Genomic DNA, 24,694 nt, shown 5'->3' with positions numbered 1-24,694 from the left:
TCATTTTGAATACTATGTTATTCATATATATATATATATATATATATATATATACACTGGCTCTAAAAACTATTTGGACACTTTTAGTCACAATTAAAAAGTCTAAACATTACATAAAATATCAAACCAAATCTGATTTATTTTAATGTAAGACAACACAACCCACTTTTCAATCAAAACATTTAACAAAAACTTTGTATTTGTTTGATTTTCATTAAAAAGACATTTGAATGCTTCATTTACATATTTTGGGACCACTGTACAGTATATTATGTTGACTGAATATACAGAATGTATCTCTGAATAGTCCATATATTTCCACTTATTATGATTTACTTTATACAATTTGTATATTATATGTATATATGTATATCATATATCATATCATATTGTATAATATATAAAGCATAAAATGCAAAAAGTAAATCTTCAGGTTTACAAACAAACACAGCAGTTAATATCAGCTAATAAAGTTTAATAAGAAAACACATGGCCGGAAGCAGGTTTTTTGGTATCTATCGGCTGTCATCAGACATGTGGGTAAAAATCTGGGCTGGTGAAACAAAAGTTCTAAAGTGTGATCCCACATAAAAACAACCAGTGAACTGCAATGAGTTACTGAGATGCACTGCTGTTATTAGACTCCAGAGTAAAGCACTTAGTACACTACACTAACTCCAAGGGGATTGTCCTTGCAATTAGTGCACTGTAAAGTGCTTTGCATAAAAATGTGTCTGCTAAATGAAAAGCAACCAGCTGTAGCCCTGATAAATTCAGAAGCCTGTTTTTTTTTCCCCTCCATACCAAGATTAATGCCCAGAATGGCACGGCTTGTGACCATCCATCTTGTTAAACACAAAGTCATACAGCATCAAATGTGAGCTTTATCATGACAGAGCACCAATTAAAACTAATATTTGCAATAAGCATTTCTGTATTCTATAGCACGCAGTGTGATTACTACAGGAATTTACTGAGATTACCTGAAGGATTGAATTCATTTAAGGTATCAGCAGATTCTCCAACCCTTCAAACAGCCTTATTAAAATAAACAATCTGCCAAATCAATACAAAAACCCACATATACAGCAGACTTGTAAAAATGGCTCTCTTTTCATCATTAACTGTGGTAATGGGAAGAGGATGATACTTCGTTAATGAGGTTATGTGTGTGTGTTTTATGAGAGATCTATGTAAGGATGATTATTTGAAACAAAACCAAAATTGCTGTGTTTACATATCAAAAGGCCTTATCTTTTTTTTTTTTTTTTTTAAAGCCAATATCAAATTGCTACATAATTTGTCAGACTGCTTCCAACCTATTATACCTCTGTAATGTGATGGACACATTTCTGAGTGAAACAGGATGTTCAACGAAAAAAAAAAGTACTGTAGGGTCGGAGTTGATTTTATCCATCAGTAATTGACTGGATCATGAAAAGTGGTCTCTAAATTATAGCCAGCTGGAGGAGAGAGGTTGAAATCTAATGGCCAATTTATACTTCTGCGTCGAGTGTACGCTGTAGCCTACACGTAGCTGACGCCATCGTGAGCATTTATACTTCTGCGTTATGTCTGCGTTGCTCTACAATTACACCGCCAAAATGCTAATTGGTGGTGAGGTTTCTATGTTCCACTGTGTTGAGTTTCTTTGCTGCTGTTTTGAGTTTAGGCTACTACAAACAATGGTGCCTGAAACAGCGGATCATGTTGGAGTTGGAGCTCATCAATGTTGAAAAACAGTTACTTTTAGTGAAATTGCTAAAACTAAAATGCAGAAACAAGGGAATGAGTTGGAGGAGATGGTACGTACGACTTGTGAACCGGTTGAGGCAAAAGGAGGGTGAATTTTCTGTGCTTGTCCGGCCAGAACGTGGCGAAAATGCATAGGAAGAGATGTGATGCTAACAAGCTGACAAATCACAGATCTTGCGGTCTGCGTCGTCGCGACATGTAGTTACATTTTTGGGGAGGTGCGCGTCAGGGTATGGCGTAGGGTACATGACAATGCGTAGGCTACGCTGTACCCAGTGTTGCCAAGACGAATTGGGCTACCCTTACACTGTTGCCGCGGGTTGTTTTTCATGTCCGTGGGTTGAAGCGACCCCAAATAATATGATATTTAGCTCCTGGAATGCTAATTTTACCGGGGGAACCCAGCCAAAAACACAAAATTTATCCCCCGGAATGCGATGTTTACCATTGGACCCCCCCGAAACATGATTGGGCTAGTTTTGGGCTAGTTTTGAGTAGCAATTGGGCGGGTTTTGTTGTGAAAACCTGGCAACCCTGGCCGTACCTACTGCCTATACTCGACGCATAAGTATAAATTGGGCTTAAATCTTGGTGACGGAATTTTAGACAGAAATTTCGAAGACTTTTTTTTACCTTTTTGCTGATGAATCATTCAGATCACGGACTAAATTAGAAAGTACATAGGGTCAATTTTGATATGCTGGTGTTTTAAAGCCAACAGCCTTCAGTTCAAGACACTAGACAAACCATTTTTGATTTGTTAATCTGCGATATACGCAAGGTGCCCCTGCTTTGTGCCTGACAGGCTGATTAGCCTTACAGGCTCAATATGGTTAGAGTTAGCAGCAAGTTTATGGTTACGTCCTCGACCGCCTGTCAGGCACAAAGCGGGGCACCTTCCACCAATCTTAGCTGCAGATGTTGCAGTAGATGGCACAAAAACCAGTATACATCCCTGTGAACAAGGTGTTTCAACTATATTTTCCAGGAAGAGGAAGACTGGGAAAATTAAATCCGCTATAACATTATTTTCTGTAACCATTTTGCTTCCAAGCTAACACACATGGACTAAAAGCCACAAAACTTGACTGAATTCACAATAGCTGTGTTCCTTTTTAAAGGGATAGTCCACCCAAAAACCATCATTTACTCACCCTCATGATGTTCTAAACTGTGGAACATAAAGAAGATATTTTGAAGAATATTGGTAACTAAACAGTTTCGGTTCCCATTGACTTCCATTGTATGGACAATAAACTGTTTCAGAATACATTCTTCAGAAAATCTTCTTTTGTGTTCAGCAGACAAAAAAGCATAAAAGTTTGGAACGACATAAGAGTGGGCAAATGATGACAATTTTCATTTTTGGTGGACTATCCCTAGCAAGAAAGCTTATGTTATATCACCCAGTTCAGCATGTGGTACATTCACACTGTGCTTTCCTAAATGGTGTTTGTAGTACAACATCTTGTTTTCTTTCTCTGTTTCACATTTGTATACAGATGCATCTTATTTTCCTAAACAAAAACAGAATCTCCCTAATGCCCCCTGAGAGGAGGGTCATTTGCAAACACACAGACTCTTCACACCAGGAAGCGACTGCGTGTCTATGCAAAGCTCAGAAATAATATGGGTGTAGCCCTACATTGCTTGACTTCTGCTCTCGAGTCTAATTTGAATCTAGTACCTCTAAATCAAAGACACCCGCACATTCTGACACGTCAAGTGTTTACAAAAGACAAAAAAGCAATAAATATTTCATATTTGTAGCCCACAGTGAGCGATACTGCACAGTCTTTAGAGATGCCAGTAATTGATAGGAGTGGCGAGTTTCCAAATCTCAGGCTCAATAATAAGATGATTTCTCCTTCCTGCTAGTTTCCAAGTGCCCTTTTCTGCTTTGTTTGATCTTAGTGAGGCTGATGAAAAGAAAAAGGGACGAGTGGTTTTTGACAATAAAATGAGTTTCTTGTTTGTTTGAGATTCCTGATTTGGCGATTTGTGAAGGGTAAAAGCGCACTTGCAATTAAGAATAATGACAACATCATGTGAAATCAAACTCGTAAAAGAAATGTTGGTTGAAATGTCGCAAATGATACATCGCTTCTAAGACATCCAATTATATAACGTAGCATCGCATTGAAACAAGAGAAGGGTACGAATGGATGTCATCAGTTATTACTAACCCCCTGTCCCTAGAAGAAATTGAGATTTCACCACCTACACTTCCCATCTTGGGTGACAAAACATCCAGTTCGTGTCACAGACAGCCTGTGTTATTTCTCTTTATCTCCAAGTTTTTGTGACACATTTGCATTTTCACACTACGCCAGTGCTTGGTTCTTGTTTCATCATGGGGGCCAGAAATACCGCCGCATTCTCCCGAAAAATGTAACAACTTCATTTCAAAAGATCAATTATCAGCATACAAATGAGAATGCTGCTATATGACAGCATGTCAAGAAACTTTGTGTAACCGTTAAAAAAATGGCCACTTCCCATCTGCTGCTGTAACTATGGCTACGGGCTATCCTTTGATTGACAATTCTCCCTCAACTTCACGACGAGGTGATGCAAGGATACTCTGTAGCATTCTTTAGTCTCCTTCATGTCTTAAGCTGAGCTTCTTGAAGTGAGGTAAAGAGGAGAAGTGAATTAGAATGAGAAGCTACAGAGAGAGAAGGTGGGAAGTCTGAAGTATAAGAAGCAGCTGTCGTCTCAGATGAAGAGAACCTAGAAGTATAATTTACAATAAGTTGTTAAACTTCAATTATACCGCCTCTCCAACCTTCTCCACAAGGAATAGGTGTTACAAAGCGGCAGACCAAGGAAGGTTAACAGGGCTTTTCAATAAGCAATGATATAACATGGTTTTTTTCTGTTTTTTTCCCCCGGTATTTTAATGATAGTTAAAGGATAGTGAAAGAGTGGAGAGGAACTTAAAGTATTGGGAAAAGATGGGTCAATGAGATCAGGAAATGACAAGCCAGGCTCGAAAATCACAATTTCCATGCATTACATGCCTGGTGATGTCTCGCACAACACATTTAGAAGTACCAATTAAAGGTTCTGACACACTTGACTCCCAGAAAAACAAAAAGAAAAAAAAACTTAAAATACTTTCTTTTGCTCACCAAGGTTGCATTTATTTGATCAAAAATACAGTAAAAACAGTAATATTGTGAAATATTACCACAATTTAAAATAACTGCTTTCCATTTTAATGTATTTTAAAATGTAATTTATTCCTGTGATGCAAAGCTGAATTTGCAGCATCATTACTCCAGTCTTCAGTGTCACATGATCCTTCAGAAATCATTCTAATATGCTGATTTGCTGCTCAAGAAACATTTATTATTATTATCAATGTTGAAAATGTTGTTCTGCTTAATACTTTTGTGGAAACCATGATACATATTTATAGGATCCTTTTGTATATAAATGAATATAACATTTATAAGAACAGCATTTATATGAAATAGAAAACTTCTGTAACACTGTAAATGTATATACCGTCACTTATGAACAATTTATTGCGCCCTTGATCAATATAATTATTAATTGCTTTAAAAATGTAAATTATTAACTTATTTACAAAAATGACACTTCAAATATTCTAAAATTAATATGTAGAAAATAATACTAATAAAAAATAAGTAGGTGTGGTAGAGTAATACAATTTAAACTCACAAAAAGTGCACTAAATTGCTGAAATTAAACAAGCATTAATATATCAACCCAACTTTTATATATACCACAACAACATGGACAATATGTGATTCCAATGGTTATGTGGCAGTGCTAAAATCTAACTTATGACTGATTAATCAAAACAAAAAGAGCTGGTTTTTTTTTTTTTTTTTTGACATGGCTCCCTGCAGTAATTGATTCTGATTGGTCAATCAAATCATGCAATTATATTCTCGTAGTAGTAAACTGTACAATTTACTATTTAGGCAAGTGTTTTCCTACATTACAGAGAGAGTTTCAACTTTTTCTTCTCACATAATAAAGTAATTGCAACTCAGATAAATATGTTATGTCCATTTATTTATGCATATCCATATAATAAACAAAAATAATGTACCATGCTCACCCTGTTACTGTTTATTTTGTGATAATGTCAAAATATTATTCTGTATGACCAAATCAACTTGACTGCACTAAGTTACACCAACAAAAGTATGTTATATAGGTCAGTTAAGGTAGAAATGCACTTTTTCACTTTAAAGTGTAGTTTGACATAAAAATAATAGTACTGAAGTATGATTACATAGGATCACAACATCAAACACCTCACGGCAGTGACAGCTTTAACCAGACGCTCCATTTGCTGAGCACATGCTTTACGTGCTCATGCTCAACCAGACATTACGTAGTGCTATACAACACCATCTGGCTCAGGAGACAGGAGGCGGTTTGAGGATATGTTGCACACTTTAAGTCTTTCTGTGTAACACATTCTTTACTAAAACCTTCTTCAAGAAGGTAGACACACACCAGATGCCTTAGCTCAAAAGCTACAATTACAGCTTTGATTATCCTCCGGGCTTGTGCACGGGCTTAACGGAATAGTTTAAGTAAAAACATAAAATTCTGCCATCATTTAATCAATGTTGTGTCATTCCAAACCTGTATGACTTTGTGGGACATAAAAAGAAATTTTTAAAAACGTTCTGACCAAACAACTGCATGTACAATGATTTAGGAGCTGTCAAGCGAGCTATCATAAAAGTGGTCCTTCTGCACCTTGTGCAATTAACTAGAGAACTGCTGCAATCCTTGAGTCAGTGAGTTAAACCTGAGAACTGAATCATGCCAATTCATGAACAAATCATTTTGTGAACCACTAATTCACTGACAAGATTCAGAAGACTTGGAACAGGGTTGTCACAGTACCGAAATTTCAGTAGCTGGTGCCAGTACCAGCTACTGAAAACCCAAAACTCTAACTTGGAATATAGCACACAGGCACTGCGAAAGGATGGGAGTAGTTCAGGAGGTTGAACTTAATGCACTTTGAAAGTGATGGACACTAGAGCTGCTGAAAGAAGGACATTCATCAAAAGGCTCCATGATTCAACCTTCCTGACAGGAAAGAGGAAGCTACTGATTAGCTTTTCCATTAAGCTTGATCAATTCTGGAACAGCACATGGATCCGTCTTTCTACAGCACATCTGAACGGTGTCAGGGGAACACGTTCATTAGAGGCCAGACGCTACATTAGCATACTTAAGAACATGCTTAACTATAAATAAATAAATCATAATATGTGAGGCAGAATGAAAAGAGAGTCAGGCCAATATATAGCTAAAATTCTCAATATTTTTCAGTCTTTTGACAATATTTCTAAATACATATCTCAATAATTATGCATTTGCTTGAAAACGGCTCAAAAATACACTACCACTCAAATGTTTTGGATCTGCAGGATCATGTGACACTGAAGAACGTAGTAATGGCTGCTGAAAATTCTGCTTTGCCATCACAGGAATAAATTACATTTTAAAATATATTCAAATAGACAGTTTTTTTATTATTAAATCAAATAAATGCAGCCTTGGTGAGCATAAAGCCCGGAACACACCAAGCCGACGCCGATGAACTAGTGGCGACGAAAGCAGACTGTGGGGTTGGCTCACATCGGCAGCGTCTGGGTCCAAAGTTGCCCTGACACACCAAACCGACGCTTGATACCCGACGGCCAAGTAGCAAGTCCGTTCTGCGCCTGCGTAAGAAGAAATGCCTTTCTGTACCAGTAGGTGGCAGTAGCTGAACAGCCAATCAGAATGATCAGATGGCCCAACTGACTGACGAGCTCCGATGCTGATTCAACATGTGGAATCGGCCGAAAAAAAGCTGACGAGGACCAACTTCAGCCGACGGTGTGGAACACACTGAGAAAACTTAGTCGGCCGACTAACAAAAACTGCCCGACGGCCAACCGTCGGCTTGGTGTGTTCCAGGCTTAAGAGACATTAAACATTAAAAAATCTTACCCACCACAAACTTTTGAACAGTAGTATATATCACAATAATTGTGTAACTGTTTGAAAACATGTCAAGTAGACTCAACATGTTTAATGTAAGAACTAAAATGTAAAACTAAAGAATCTAATTACAAATAACCAAAGCATGTTTTCCATACTTTTTCCACTAATTGAATTTTTAATTAGTTTAATTTATATCTTTCTTTACTCATTTTCCTTTATATGCACCAAATACATAGCAATAAACAGCAATATTTACATACATACTTTTTACTGAAACATTGTAATCTATGAAAAATCCTACACAGGAACATTGGCCATACCAATGGGGTGAGTTTGGGGAGGGACTATTTGTTTGCCCGACCAATGGCAGATGTGGGGAGCATTCAGGAAACCTATCAGAAAACAGTCACTATTTTTGAAATAAAATGAGAAAAAAACAAATTAAATCAGATGTTTGATGTTTAATGTACAGCTATGATGGGAAAAATGTTGGACCCATGAGATTTCACTTTGGGCGGGGCTGCCCAGTGCAATGCTGCAGAAATAGAAACCAAGCGATTAGGACAAAAAAACTCTCAAGAAAATTTTTTAGCGCTTATCATGTCATGTCGCACGTGGTGCTATTGACGCCAATGTGCATTGGCACAAAAGAGCATGTGCATTTTTGAAATCGATAAAAAGGGACTGAGGTACAATTTACTGAAGCAGTGATGCAGATGACCAAACAACAGTGTTTTTGCAGTGGCAAGTTGGCAGTCAGCTCACCTGTAAGAAGGAGGAGGGTCACCTTGCGCCTCACAGCTGAAAACCACCTCTCTGTTCTTCTCCATGGAGTCTACTGGAAACACAATGCTGCCTGGCTGCTTGGAGAACACTGGGCTCCTGCCTACAGACAGAGAGAGAGGGAGAGAAAGAGAGCGATCAGCACGCTCCACTTACAGACACCCAACCTGCTTGCAAAACAAGCTATTAGCTGGTGGCACTGAGCAGGCCAGCACTGGTAAGGCATTAGAGAGTCAAACCACAAGCAGACAAAACATATCAATTAATTCAACTAACACCACGGCAACTGTAATGGAATCGCCGCTGATTGATATAGAACAACGGTTTGAAGACACTCGTTCATTGCTTTCCATCACCTCTGTGGTCTGTTTTTAACCTTCGCTATGGCAGCGCAGTTGTAACGGAAAACGCTCGGGCAATTAGACGTGTGGTAAGCGCCTCTCAGTTGTGATTTGAGGCTCCTCATGTGACGTGACACACTGAGATTGCTCACGCAACCTGCTCGGATAACAGCACCATTTTCTGGGTTTTGAGACATGGGACCAAACAGGCAAAGAGAGAAGATAAGTCTTTTTGTACCAAGAAACTATTTTGGATCAATCTGTTAACCATATTCATAGACATTAATTTAAATTGTAATGCTTCCACATTTTCACAAAATCTGTCACTGAAAGTGTTAATATCATCAGATGCAAAAATAATGTGTCAAATATTCATATATGTATATACATACAGTGTTGGGGTTGACGCATTACAAGTAACGAGAGTTATGTAATCAGATTACTTTTTCAAGTAACTAGTAAAGTAACACATTACTTTTAAATGTACGCTGTGTAAACGAAATGGTTATTCTAGACTAGTTCTATACTAAATGTGAGCATTTATTCATTTACTACTTCTCCTGCGTCCTATTCTTCTGTATTCCAGAATGTCAGCACAGCTGAAAGGCTTGTTTGTTTGAGCTGCGCCCTCTACTGTACAGGCATGAATTTGCATTTCCTTCAGACCGAGGCTTATTCATTTTTAATTTGGTGTAAAAGGGCCTTTACATTTGCCAAAAATAGAACTTTTTTGTTGTTATAAAAGCAACCAAACAAACAGCCCAGCCCAGATGAGAAAAAGTAACGCAAAAATAATGTAAAACATTACTTTGCATAAAAAGTAACTAAGTAATGCAATTAGTTACTTTTTTAGGGAATAACGCAATATTGTAATGCATTACTTTGAATGGAAGTTTTAACTTTTAACTAAATTGATCCTTTACTGTATTTAGGCGGTCTGTCATTCTCCATTACAGCCTTAGCTAATTACACTTGTACTTTATATCACTTTAGGTGTTGTTGGTTTGTGCATTTTGCTGGCTCTGTGCAAAGAAAACTCATTAAGTATTGCACTTCACCTCGCTGGATCTCTGCCCAACTGATGTAGCAAATTTTGAAAAGGGAAGGTAAAAACAGAGGAAGTAGTATTGAGACTAACTAACTTAGTGCAGCAGCCATAAAAAGCTCTAAAGGTCATCTGGCTTCTAATAAGTAGCAGGAGTGAGCATTTTCTCCCCAAACCAGAGAACATCTGCACATATTTCAGCTTCAAAATAACAGAAAAATGCTTTTTAGCGACAAGGGGTGTCAGCACATCATTGGTTGTGGTGAATATAAGCAGCTTAAAAAATTCAAAACATTATTTAAACAAGCAATAAAATGGGGAAAAAAGCAGCAGAAATCATAACCATTTTTTCAGGGTTCTTTTCTGAGAAATCCATTTAATTCCATTTACTGAAAAATGCTTTCTGGTTTGAGAGCTTGTATTGCTTGCAGGAGACAAAGTGAGAGATAAACTTTAAGCTTCTTTTAAGGAGCAAAATGTTGGATTTTCTTTTTCCGGAGGTCTTTTCTAAAAACGTATTTCTTCTTAGGCAGCCTAGTTGCATAATGTTTTGCCATAAGCCATGTAAATGTGTTCTGTACCTCAGACAATATTCAAAAAGTGTTGGCACAAAAAAAAAATCCAATAGTTAATGTATTAAAAATATATTTCTACATTTCTTCTGGATATACAAAAATGAAAGGACAAATTAGTTTTTGTGAAATACGTCAGTTTTACAAAACTTTTTTTTTTTTTAAATTGATTAAAAAAAATATTCTGGTATCAGCTCACTCCATATGAAAATCTGAAAGACAATTCAATATAAGAAATAAAATAATAAAATACAAAGAACTTAAAATCCATACAACTGCCAGTTTCAACAAAATGCAGTTTCTATCAAATGCCTTTCTCAACATAATAGATTCCAATTTATTTCATGCATTAACACTGAACATTGATTAATTTCACTTATTTTATTTTTTTATAAACACACTTAAGTTGTAACATTGCATTTACAAACTATAACAAATTGACATGGAATAGTAATACCAGTCATTTTTTAAATTGTGGGGACATTTTTTTGGCCCCCATGAGGAAAACAGCTTATAAATCATACCAAATTATGTTTTTTGAAAATGTAAAAATGCAGAAAGTTTTCTGTGATAGAAAGGTAGGTTTAGGGGTAGGGTTAGAGGATAGAATATACAGTTTATACAGTATAAAAATCATTATGTCTATGGAAAGTCCCCATAAAAAATGGAAACCTGACGTGTGTGTTAATTTAGAAATAACACATGAAATCAAGTGACCGCCTGCTGTGAAATCAGAGTAATTTGAGAATATAGTATATGTAAATTTCAGGAATTATATTTTTCAAGTGAAAGGCTTTATAATGTGATCAAATATCAAAAATATACCCAGCTCTCATGTTCTGTTTCATCTCAAAATTTTCAAGTATCAGTCTGTATTCACCATCCATTCTACTACAACTGATGTGTCTTTCCAGAGTAAATGGATACTTACATCACCGGTGAAGAGCGCATTCGATACTAAGTGCCTTATTTCGCAACCCTTTTTTTCCCACTTTATTGGACTGGGTGTATATGTGTGAGCAAGTATGAACAGTTGTCTACACAGAATTTCATCCACAGTGCATAACACTAAAGCATAAGAACAGCAAAGTATGTGCGTGTGGATGACTGCCACCTGTACGGCTGCTCTCTAGGTCCCGGGTGCTTTAATTGGGCTTGTTTTGCTTCCCATCACACAGACAGATACTTCATCTCAGCTCTAACTATCTCCACTAATTCCTCCTGTGACATGACAATGACAGCCCCTTATTTTAGTGTCAGAGACACCACGGTACATTCTCTCTGTACCTGGTGATAAACACTGCTCCACAACACATTGTTTAGATTTGTTTTGCAAAAATGCGAAACCTGTTTGGCCAATTATGAGTAGGTTTTTAGGATTCAAAAAATTCAACCTGGAATGTATTTACTGTCACTTTTGATCAATTTAATGCATCCCTGCTGAATAAAAGTTTTTTTTTTTTTCAAAGTTGATCCTATGGGCCCTATCATACGCCCGGCGCAATGTGACGACAGCCACGACAAGTGTTTTTTGCTAGTTTTAGGCCGACGCAGTTATCATTTTCACGTCCAGCACCACGTTGTTTAAATAGCAAATGCACTCACGCCCATCTGTTTGCCCATGGGCGTGCTGGTCTGAAAACGAGGTGTGTTCAGGCACATTGTTGGCGTGTTGCTATTTTGAGGCAACTGAAAACGACTGCGCTATTGACCAACAAAAACCTGGTCTAAAGTCAATGGCGCAGTATTTTTTTTTTTTGTTATATAAAGGGTGCGTTAGTAGTATGTGCCTATATGTGGGTGCACAACGCGTGTTACACACACTGGGATGTGCAGCAGCACACAAACATTTTTAAATATTACAAATAAAATGGAGAAGTGTTCAGTCTTTCCACTTGGAAATTCCGACAAGTAAATAGCGAATCTGCCATGGTGCAAGCGCAACTGGCTTTTAAAGGGAATGGGAGATGAGACTCTGATTGGTTTATTGCACTTTACACCCAAAACACACAAATTACTTATTAAGAGAATAGGTACAACCCTTTTGGACCAAGCGCCTGGTGCACCGACCATCTTTTCTGTCATTAAACTAGCAAAAGTGGATTCGGACATGCCCTAAGTGCACCTGCGCCATGCGATTCAGATCATGGACTTAGATTTTTAAAATAGGGCCCTATATCTGAATACATATATATTTATATAGATAGATATATAATAATGCTGCTGTTACAGCTGCAGTCTTTTAGACAGTCTAGCATCAGTCCTCCTAGTTACCTAAAAGTGTCTCCACAGAAAAAGGGCATGAAGCAAATTTCATTGGTTTGATGTACATTCTTCATAATCTTACACCTACAGCCTCAGCTAATTACACTTGTACTTTATATCACTTTATATCACTAGGTGTTGTTGGTTTGTGCATGTTTGTTGGCTCGGTGCAAAGAAAACTCATTAAGTATTACACTTCACCTTGCTGGATCTCTGCCCAACTGATTTTGCAAAAGTGAAGGTAAAAACAGAGGAAGTAGAATTGAGACTAACCAACTTAGTGGAGCAGCCATAAAAAGCTCTAAAGGTCATCTGACTTCTAACAAGTAGCAGAAGTGAGCATTTTCTCCCCAAACCAGAGAACATCTGCACATATTACAGCTTCAAAATAACAGAAAAATGCTTTTTAGCGACAAGATGTGTCAGCACATCATTGGTTGCGCTAAATAAATAAGCAGCTTAGAACATTTTCAAAACAATTTAAACAAGCAATAAGATGGGGAAAAAAACAGCAGAAATCCTAACCATTTTCTTAGGGTTCTTTTCTGAGAAATGCATGTAATTCCTTTAACTGAAAAATGCTTTCTGGTTTGAGAGCTTGTATTGCTTGTAGGAGACAAAGTGAGAGATAAACTTTAAGCTTTTTTTAAGGAACAAAATGTAGACAGACAGACAGATAGACAGATAGATAGATAGATAGATAGATAGATAAATAGATAGATTTGTTTATGCACATTAAACTGGGATAGAACAAACTTCATAAGAGATTTGTTCAACCAATATGTGCACAATTCCAGAGGGAGAGCACTAAACATATTCTGTATGTTTGACACTAGTGTTATATTGTCATATGTTACTGTTGATGTTGGATGCAGAGGGGCCAATCACCTGTACAAACACACACGGAATATATCCAGAGGACATATGACACAACGCATGAGACACATTTCATAAGCCTTGCATCATGTCTTGCACCATGACAACGTACAGCAATGAATAACAACACCACAAGGACTGACAAGATTTTTCTGTAAGAACTTCCAGTTTATCCACAAACCATCTGAGGTTAACACAGGAAAGAGTAAACAAAGTTAACATTTTAATTAAAAATACGATCTTTAAAGTCAAATTAAATGGTGGCAACAGCACAATTATTCAAGAACAGGTGCGTGCATCCTTTGGGAAGAAGAGTTGGTTCAAAACTGCAAGAGTGCACCTCCTGTTCTTCAACCAGCATGTGTTGTGATCAACCGCATATCCCAGTCAGTCAATTAACGACGCATACTCATTAAAAGATCCCCGCAGTGTCAAGAAAGACAAATGAAACACGACAGTGGATTAAACTTTAGTCTCAGTCGCATTTTTCCTCATCAAAAACATCTCGGCTTGCTCTGCCAAACATGTTATGATACCTCAAACAAGCGTTAGGAGGAAGTCTGAGAGAGAGGGAGAAGGTATAGGAACAGGACCGGTTTGCAGTTTCCATGAATAAAACATTTATCGATATATACATATGCAGAAGAAAATGTCGAGCTAGCGCAACCAACAACAAAATGAAGCAGGTGCCAAAAAGGGAAACATAAAAACGAGAACGGTAGGAAAGAAAACAGGGCCAGCGGTGAATCGCTGACATCACCAATTAACAAGGGCTTGCCTGCACAGCCATCTAGGAATACGTGCGCCTTCATGCAGACACGAGAAGAATAATTGCGTCCCCAGAGATGGAGCAGGTGAGTCCACCTGGAGCAGAACAAGGGCTTCTGTTACTCAGAGACAGTCTTGGCTTTCATCAACAAGAAGTCAGCTCCCGCTAATACTGTCATCAATGAAATGAAATGAAAGCTAATGAAAGCTTTAATGCAGTCAATTGCAGGAACCGAAGTGGCCTGGTATTAAGACGTCATCCTGCGCAAGATTATTTTTCACAAAGTCAGGAGGTACTTGAAATATCACAGGCGCTGGAGTGTCTCACTAAAAATTGATTACTTGGGGTTTCTGGTCTCCTTCAAAGACCAGATGGAGAGACTGAGGCTGAGGCTGCAGAAATGCAGACGTGGACGAGGATCAGGACAGCGCTGTATCACAGCCACAGCTGTAGCCTGCTTGATAGTCTTTTTGAGGAGTCCGCAGGGCTGTGCTAATAGGACACTGCCGTTGTTGGCCTGGCAACAGGACACAGGGTGGCGTAGATCAGATGCCGTTGTCCACAGAACAACGGACAACTGAGGGTGCGAATAGCAGTTGATAAAAAGAGCAATAACATGACAAAAGTTTGCAAAGTTTCCAACCCGATCTCACGGCAATTCGTACGTATTTTATGAGGTAGCTAATTCGTACAAATTCGTACGACCTCACTCGTATGAATTATTTTGCTAAATCGTACATATTTTATGAGTTGCCAAATTCATATGAACTCGTACAAATTACCTACCACTAACCCCACCCCTAAACCTACTCGTCACTGGGGTTTAGACAAATCATATGAATTCGTACAAATTAGGTCGTATGAATTTGCACAAATTAGCCACCTCGTAAAATATGTACAAATTGGTCGTGAGATAGCATAGAAGTTTCTCTTATCTCGTTCTCTCTCATCCCGAATGGTGGATCACAGTGATTTAAGATAAAGGCATAAAAAAAAAATCAAAAGACACTAAAATAATAGATAGAACAGAACAGGCCCCAAAAATGTACTTTACTGTAGGAAGTAGCATTTAAATGAATTGATCTAATTCAAGTCAACAACATTGTCTAATGTCGCTGAATCAACCTAAATATAGGTTACAGTACATCAACAAAAAGTGCTTTATGGTATCAGTTGACTGTTTTCAGGCTGCATACAACAACCAACAAAGTAAATGTGCAATGTAAAGGCGACTATAGTTAAATGCAAAGGCAACAAGGCCAATCACAATTCAATATGCAAATTGTGGTCAAAAATAAGACTAATCGCAATTCAGGATGCAAATATCACCATGAAGGCATTGCTGTATTCTGAGAATATTCTCAGATTTAAAGAACAATCTATTTACTATTTAAAGAACAATCTTGATGAGGCCAGTGCTAAGTGGGAGCTAGGGTGGGTATTGGCCACCCAGATGATTGTTTTGCTCACCCAAGCATTTGCGTGATTGTAACTGAGGGAGCTGTCTGAGGGGCTCTGTACCTGCATCTAAAATACAACAAAACAAGCATCATTTCCTCTTCATTTTGGACAAAATATGGGACATCTTTTTACCACAACAGTTGCTTATATCTGTTAATCGTTAATAAACTTTAGCTTTAAATGATCTCTAACTTCAGTAAACATAGAAATGAACCGATCAACTGCACATACCTCTGCTCAGCCATGATTTGAACTGTGGTCCGCCCAGGGAGGCACGCCCTCGCGTGATAATGATTGGTCGATTGATAAGCTTAAATCTGACTGGCTAAAGACTATGACTGATCTGGGCGGGAGGAGAGTGCTGCCAGGAAAGTGTCCAATGTGAATCGCCAAATCCAAGGCGATTCACATGCAAATGATGATTTACATATTCAAATTCAAGGATAAACTCGTAAATTTTAAACATTCGAAACTTTTTGTGCACAGTTGTATATCTATGGTTTGTGTTTTGCATTTGTGAAATGTATTTTATGAATATATAATTTTATTTTGGGCACGTGAATGTATATATTTTTTCATGCACGCAAATAGTTTTTGTGTGCGTGAAATATTAATGAGACTGATCTGGCTCCATATCTCTCAGCCATCCTTTCTAAATTCTTTCTTCAAAGCTCCCTCTTGCTCACTCTCTCTCCTCCCCCATCAAGAGTGTACACGCCCCCTACTGCTGATTGGCTACAAGTGTGTTGTGGTGCTCGGTCTGATTTCAACAGCATTTCTCAGAAAATCGCTAAGTGCACCTTTAAGTCTAAAGTTATTTGCAAAATAATTTGAATGGGAGTCTGTATTTTAAGTGATTTGCGTGCGTTTAAATGAACAACAATACACCAAATATTATTAAAAAAAAACTGACAACGTGCAAAGTCACATAAACACCTTAAACTGTGTTGTTGTTTTTTTGCTGGTAAAACTCATAAACAGTTCAAGCAAAACCCAACATTGAGTTCTGGCAACTTATTCAATGTGTGCATTTATGATATTATTATGATATTGCTTTTATACAGCAGTTCAAAAAAGAAGTTAATATTGAATAACTTTCATTTTAGTCACAATATTGCCAGTGCGTTTGTCTAATTTTGCTCCACCAATGAAACTATTTCCAAACAAAGCCACAGCGCATCAATGGTGTTTTGTTACAGAATGAATCAGTGTTTTGAACGAATTGGTTGAGTGAATGAATCAATGACTTTCTCATAAATAGAGTCACTTGATTCTTTCCTGAATGAATCAATCAAATCGTTTGGGTGAATGATTAAAATGAGTCACTCATAAAGACAGCCCCTTGTCGCCACCTACTGGCCTATCAAAAAGGGCAGAAATAGTTACAGAAAAAAATCAACAATCTTATTTTTGTTCCTAAAGTTTCATAATGAAATAAAGATTTTTTATTTTTTTTTAATTATTACCAAATATTCCATATTACCATATATTTTTGTTTGTGTGTTTCAGCACATATTTAATTATTTAGTGTCTAACTGTCTATTGTCTAAACATAAAAAATGCATATTGCAATAATGGGAGTAATAACTTGGCAAAGTTTCATAAGAATATCTCATTGTCATTTCTACCCTGTTCAACTCTAATAGTCCTGTGGTTCACACATAAGACTATGATTTACTAGGACATTGTCAGCGTGAAGACTGCATTGCTGGATCAATGCAGAGCAAGAGGACCTGCGATTGGTTGGGGCTCTTGCCACGCTCCAATCATTGATCAAGCCCCTGAAAATTCATGAGCGAAAATTCCAACATGTATTGAAGGCTTTCATAAATCTGCTCCTGAGAGTATTAGTTCCGCTGGGTGGCTAAATCATGGGCTGTCAATAATTCAGCTGAAATAATTCACTTCTCAAGTGCTTCTGACAGCCAAAATATATAACAAACTATGCATGATAATGAGCAAAATCAGTTGCGGCAGCTGCTAAGACTAGTTTGTGTTTGATTAATGAGGTATTAATTAATCTTAACACTGTGCTACTCTTTGTAATGATCAGATTAAAGGTTTCTAAGTCTCAGCTACAGCTGCTGTTATTAATGACAAGAGATGTATTAGAGCAAGAAGACAGAGAACCAGAGTCTCAGGACCAAGTCCAATTTAATTCAAAAACTATATCAAAACCATACAAAAACATGCTTTTGTGGACATGCTACCATGATCACACCTCATTTTTGGACGTACATAATATGGCAATACCATGGTATTATATTATAGCACAGAGTGCATTTATTCAGCAACCACAATTGCAAACAATATGGTCAGAGAATCAAGTTTGGATTTATTACTGTTCGTCACAGAGAAGGTTCGTTCACAGATTTAGCAGCAGCCAAATTGCACATGCAACCTCATGAAAGAACACGTACTGGCTGTATGATACTTCAATTTGAATAGAATTTCACAATGGACATCACTAAACTTCAACATATGTTTGTCGGTGTTGTCAGATCATTAGCGCTTTTTTGCAGCCCAGAGATTGTGTGTGTGTGTGTGTGGTTGCCAAGTTTAAGTAAAACACTGGCCAGAAAATGAATCCTTTTAAGAGAAAAGCTCTGTTTGGGGGATTTAAGCTCTAGAAATCTGGCAACCCCAAGCTGGAAAGATAGTGGAGGCTTGTTACCAATGCAAGATAACGGAAATGTCAAATAAAAAATAAAAAACATTTTCAGGACAAATAACTAGTGGGCCAATATCGCGAAGATTATTTTTAATTAATCAAGGAAAGCAGAAATTATTATCATGATTAAAATATGATTAATCGTGCAGCACCTTTTGTTTAACTTTCATTTAAATTTTAAATATTTTTTATTTCAATAAAATTTTATTTTAGATATTTTCCAAGGCAATATTTCTCATTTTCATGTCCTTTAATTTGATGTACTAAAAATAACTAAAACTGAAATAAAAAAATTAATAAAAACTGTAAAAAAATAATAAAAATGACAAAAAACAAAACAAAACAACTAAAACTAAAATTAATATGAAAACGGAAAACATAAAAATAAAAAAACGAATTCAAAACTCTAATAGTCTCTCAATGATACTAAAATAACACTGGATGGTAATCCATGGTACTTTGATATTAATGTGTACCAAATTGTAAGCTACCCCTTAACTGTGGTAATCACAGTAAAGAGTAGCTTTGAGTGGCAATATATATATGTATATATGTGTATATATATATATATATATATATATATATATAAGAGAAACGGTTATAAGAGAAACGGTTTTAAACATTAAATACATCAAAATGCATGCATAAATGCATATTCTGACGTTCAAAACCATTTCTATTTAGCCATTGGAACTCATTTACTGAAGTCTGACATTCTCTATTCACATGTCCATTGCGCCACCATTAAATGACAAGTGTCAGACATTTCAAGAATTTCAAACTTTAAAGCTGTTTGCATAATACAGAATTTGACACTTTTATATTCAATTCATTGCAGTGTCTGTCACCATGACAACATACAGTACCTTTACCTTTACAATTCTAACACAGTCTGTGTGTGAGGGTGACCTCATATGCCACGTCTCGAAATCCAGCTTGGCAAAGGGCCGGAATCAATCAATTGAGCACCAAGTCAAAAACTCCAGTTAACTTTTCTCGCTCGCCCTCGTCTGAGTGTGGATTTGAAGATTTGTATAGAAGTCTTATGCATAAAGATGAAAGGTATTATGCTGGTAAAAAGAAAAAAAAGGGGATTTTTCAAGGTGAAAACACTGAACTAAGAGCACTTGCGTTCGGTTTCTCACACTGAAGACAAATGGCTACTTACTGTAGTTACTTTAGCTTTATAACTAAAGACTTTCAGAAAAATGTAATCCGTTTTATTGAAAACACACACATTGCTAGAGATTTCAGTATGTCTTTCAAAGGAAAGCCATTAAAGATTACAAGCTTTAGACTTTTAAAATCCCATTCCGAACAAACCAAATACACAAACCACAATCTCTGTGACCAGGTGACCATGTGAATTTACAGATCTCACCACAAACCACAATGTGAATCGAGAATAAATTACAATGAGCAGACAAGGCAAAACCTTCTTTAGAAAATCCAAAATCTATTCCATTAATTTCTGCACTCCATAAGCCACGGGCAGAGCAGCTTTTCCACGCTCAGCTCTTATAGATACGGGCAGATAAGTCTGTTTAGAACCCAGACTTGAAGCCAATTGTGTGCATGTTCTCCCTTGGGTTTGGGAAAAGCTAAACTTAAAGATATGGTCCGCTCTTTTTAAGAAAAGAGCTACGATATCTGTAAATCCAACTGTGGCAGACGACACACGGCGTGCCCTGGTGAACTTTCAAGAAAATGCATTCCTCCATGCTCGATGAAGCCCCCAACACATCTGATCATGCATTTGCGGGAAGGGAGCGACAGAAAGCTATATAAATTGGTTCAAGGTCAGGGAACGATGGAAACGCTGCCCGTATTGTTCATGCTCTGCGGGAGCCATTAGAGTGAATGGGGTTCTGTGAGATGGGGCTAGTCCGGCGCCAAAGGGGAATATCCATCTTTGGGTTGATAAATGATAATGGAAAGAGAAAGATATAGATATGAGTACTTTGGCCACATGTGGATATGATTTATATTAAATATTGAGATGTGGAAAGAATGGAAATAATCATGGCAGATGTTTTATGCTGCTTTGAATAAATGCATATTGCTTTTCCAGGAAAGGTGACCATTCAGATTTCATTCGGTGAATGATTTTACTTTAAACTTTTCAATAATCTTAACTGTAAATGTTAAGATGTATTATAGAAAACACACAAAAAAGATATTTAACAAAATGCTTGTCAACATGACAGTAGATGGACACCAGTGGCTTTCAAGCTCCAAAAAGGATGAAAAGTACCATAAAATAGTTACTGTGACTAGGCCTACTGTTTATTCAACAGATTTTTTGTGAGGAAACTGTATATGTGTAATATCAATATTAGATGAAAATAAAAACTAATTTTCACAGAAATTAGAAATGTTGCCTTAAAATTTAAAGTTAAAATAAAAAAGCTAATAAGTTTAAGCCAATATTCCTAAAACTAAATTTTAAATAAAGATAAATAGAAATATAAACCAACTAGTAAAATAATAAAAGCACATAACAAAATTATTAAACAAACTAAAATGAAAAAATAAACTAAAAATAAACTAAAAATATAAAAAATAAAAGTTAATTCATATTACTGTATATAAAATAATACTAAAATAATAAAATAAAGAAAGAAATTTTAAAAAAAAATTACATTTCACTACATTAGTGTTGTCAAAAGTATTGACCCCGATACCAAGTCGGTACTGAAATTTTAAAAATGTGACCGTTGAGTGGATTCATAAACACCTCTGATTGGTTAACGCGCTCATCAGATATGTCTGTGATTGGCTACAATGATCAATGCTTCAAAAACATGTTGTAAATAGACATCAATGACGCTCTTCGAGCATATACACAGATAGCTTTCAAATTCACACACTTCTGTGTGATTTCAAACCCTCCCAAGCACTGATCATTGTAGCCAATCACAGACATATCTGATGAGCGTGTGAACACAGTGGCCAATCAGAGGTGTTTACGAATCTGCTCAACAGCGCTCAACAGCGTCACATTTTTTAAATTTCAGTACCGACTTGGTATCGTGGTCAGTACTTTTGACAACACTACGCTACGTTGTCAGAGTAGCGTGTAGTGACTATCCACCAAGAGATGCTAGACGCAGAATGAACAAGAGAAATAGACTATTAATAAACACTAAGAACATTAACACTACACAATCCAATGTAACGTTAACACAAAACAACAAACTGAAATAACAGAGGGTTTAAATACACTGAGGGTGATAATCAACAGAAAAGGGAACAGGTGAGAACTAATCAGAAACCAAAGAAACAAACGAGAACTCGAGCAATGACAATGAAAACCATGGCAAGAAACCTAAAAAAAGACAACATTATCGTGACATACATGACATTTCGCTATATTTTGCTTTAAGAAATTTAAAAATTAAATATTTTGGACTGATAAAGTTACTGTATGAAATTATTGAGAATATAATGAAAATGGCCACTGAGAATGATAAGAATTACAAAATATATGTAAAAAATAAAATTATTGTATATATTTTGGTGATTAGAATTTTGTTGGAAAATATAATTGTAATGAAGTTCCAAACGTAGGTTCGGGAGGAGCCTTATCATTAACTCCTGTCAATCATCACTACAAGCGTATATAAGCGCAGCAGTCATTGCGCTGTTCCAGTGTTCTTCTGGCATTCCTCAATCTCCCCATCTCCTCTATTTCTCTCATTCTCCCCCTACGTAACACCGTTATAGGGGGGTTGAGCTCGGAGCTCTAGCCAAGCCTCGGGTTCGAGCCTCCTTTGAGGACAGCAAGCCAAGTTTATTTACAATTAACAATTAAGACTGGATGGGCAGACAAACTCGTGAAATAGAAATTAATTTCACAAATGCAAAAATGGGCTTTATTTTCTATATGCAAAATGTAACATATTTTGTAAAAATTTGAACTTGAACATTACTATTGTAGCTCTTTTCTGCAAACATGTTAGTTTAGGTCTGATCTCAGTACTACTGTAACTTAACTTTTCCAGTGCTGTGCTTTTCTTCATGAAGTTATCTTAGTCTACTGCACTGGCTCTGGCGAAGTACACATCTCCTCTTTCAAAGTGTTTCTAAGGCTGGGATACCAGAAAGAACAAACATCCTGTCTTCCAAGTGGATAACAAAGTGCTCTTCTTTGCCCTCTTTTTCATATACAACCCCTTCCTCTCCTCTGTCGGGATATCTTTTCGAAGTTTCAGGTCTCTGCCTGTGAGCAACACTTGCCCGAGGCAAAGTCTATTGGCCCTCCCATGAGACACAAAAACTTGTCTGGAGAAAGTGGCCCTCTGATCTGCATGAAAGCAGTGTCTCCCAGCCAGAGGCTCAAAGAAATAGCAACAAATACGTAAAGCAAATCAGCAAACAAAACCACACAGATCCCACATCCCAATCTCTCACAACAGACAGCTGTGTAAACTTGCCTTCAAAATATGACAAAGAGCCACAATAAGAAATCACAGGAAATATAAAGACATGAGCAGGGATTTTTGGAGGAGTGACAAGCATATTTTCACTACAGAGGAGCTTGGCACAGGAATCTGTTTGATGACTTCAATTTGTTTCAGGGGTGACAAGGGATTTGCATGGGGCCAAATGTTGGGATTTATTTGCATAGAATTGTCATGCCATGCTGACACCTTTGATTTGGGTCACCCTCTCCTTCCTTTCTCTCTCATTACCACTATCTCACTCTTTCTCTGTCTAATCATTTTGGTGAGTGGACAGTCCATTTTCTTATCCTACACACAGCCCAAAATGATTCGTAGATGAAATTAATGATGAAAAATAACCTGAAATTTACTTGGGTTTTTTCATTGTGTGGTTTACTTAAACTAAAAAAAAAAAATACATTTTTTAAATTTTTACATTTTATGTTCAGGACAAATAATATACACCCTAAAAAATGCTGGGTTAAAACAACCCAATTTGGGTTGAAAATGGACAAACCCAGCAGCTGGGTTAAATGTTTGGCCAAAGTGCTGGGCAGTTTTATTTAATTCAACTATTGTATAAAAATTACTATATATGGCTGGCTTAAAATGAACACAAAGTTATTTTTAATTAATGTTTTTTTTCTACATGAAGATGCAACCAACTTCTGTGAATCATTGATTCAATCATCTTCAACAAGTTGATTTATTTAAACTATCTAAATTAACTAAATCTGACTTACCAATGCAAGACAGAAACATTTTAGGAGAGTATGTTTGGTTTTTGCCTCAGTTCACGCACAAACAATGTGAAATAAAAAGAGAAATGTTGAAAAGACAGCTACACTATTTTGAAGACAGCACTGGAACTAACTAAATCAATAAATCACATGAAAGCAAACCAGACCTCTAACCAACCAACATGTGGTTTCAGGCCCACTTGACAAAGCTATGGCACCTCAAATTACTCTCACATCAAATAGAAACAGGATTTATACGTTCTCACGCAACTCTCATTGTCTATCTTTGAAGATCAATAAAGCTTATACCATCATCATGTGGACTCAACCCACTAATCTGGACACGGGCAATCAAACCTCTGATGCATGAAAACCTAAAGTGTCACAGTCACTAGAACAAATTACTGATGTCAGTACAGTTGTTACTCATAGTTTCATCATTCCATGTGAAGTCAATTTATCAAAACATGTGATTCACAAATGTTAGACAATGTTCATAAAAAGGCTATGTTTACACCGCAACTAAATGTAGACCAAATCTGATTTTTTTACCCCCTCACATATGACAAATATAATGACATTTTTAATCCGATTTGGCCCACGTTTATATGTGGAAATAAAATGGTTATGTATCTGACTTTTTGCAATGTGACTTCGGTGTGCATAGTCAGGTTGGAATTTATTTTGACTTTAACCTTGACATCATAGTTGCACAGATGATTTTCTCTTGTCTGTCTCTAGCTATGTTTCCATCACCCCGTTTTTATGCATATTTTGAAGTATCGCATCAGAAACGAGTGATGAAAATGGCAAATTTCGAAAAAATAAAGAAAATACACATAATTCGCAAAAAAGTTTTTACGCTCATTTGAGGTGATTTTTGACTTGTGCGAAAAAGAGTTAATGCGAATAACAGGAGATGGAAACGCATTTGCCGAATAAATTCTGACGTAGCAAACATTAAACCCACATGACTA

General features: G+C 36.8%; 1 protein-coding gene across 2 annotated transcripts in view; it reads right to left on the bottom strand.

Moving 5' to 3' along the window:
• cntn4 (contactin 4) overlaps window positions 1-24,694 on the bottom strand; it is a 160,074-nt gene that overhangs the window by 106,767 nt on the left and 28,613 nt on the right. For both annotated transcript variants that reach the window (XM_051896479.1, XM_051896478.1), the window contains exon 3: window positions 8,515-8,635. In XM_051896479.1, the coding sequence (XP_051752439.1) occupies window positions 8,515-8,635 (121 nt within the window). The remainder of the gene's footprint in view (window positions 1-8,514; window positions 8,636-24,694) is intronic.

This window comes from Ctenopharyngodon idella, chromosome 6 (genome assembly GCF_019924925.1).
Source record: "Ctenopharyngodon idella isolate HZGC_01 chromosome 6, HZGC01, whole genome shotgun sequence".
NCBI lineage: Eukaryota > Metazoa > Chordata > Actinopteri > Cypriniformes > Xenocyprididae > Ctenopharyngodon > Ctenopharyngodon idella.
The sequence above is the reverse complement of the archived record's forward strand: the minus strand, read 5'-3'. Positions and strand labels throughout refer to the sequence as shown.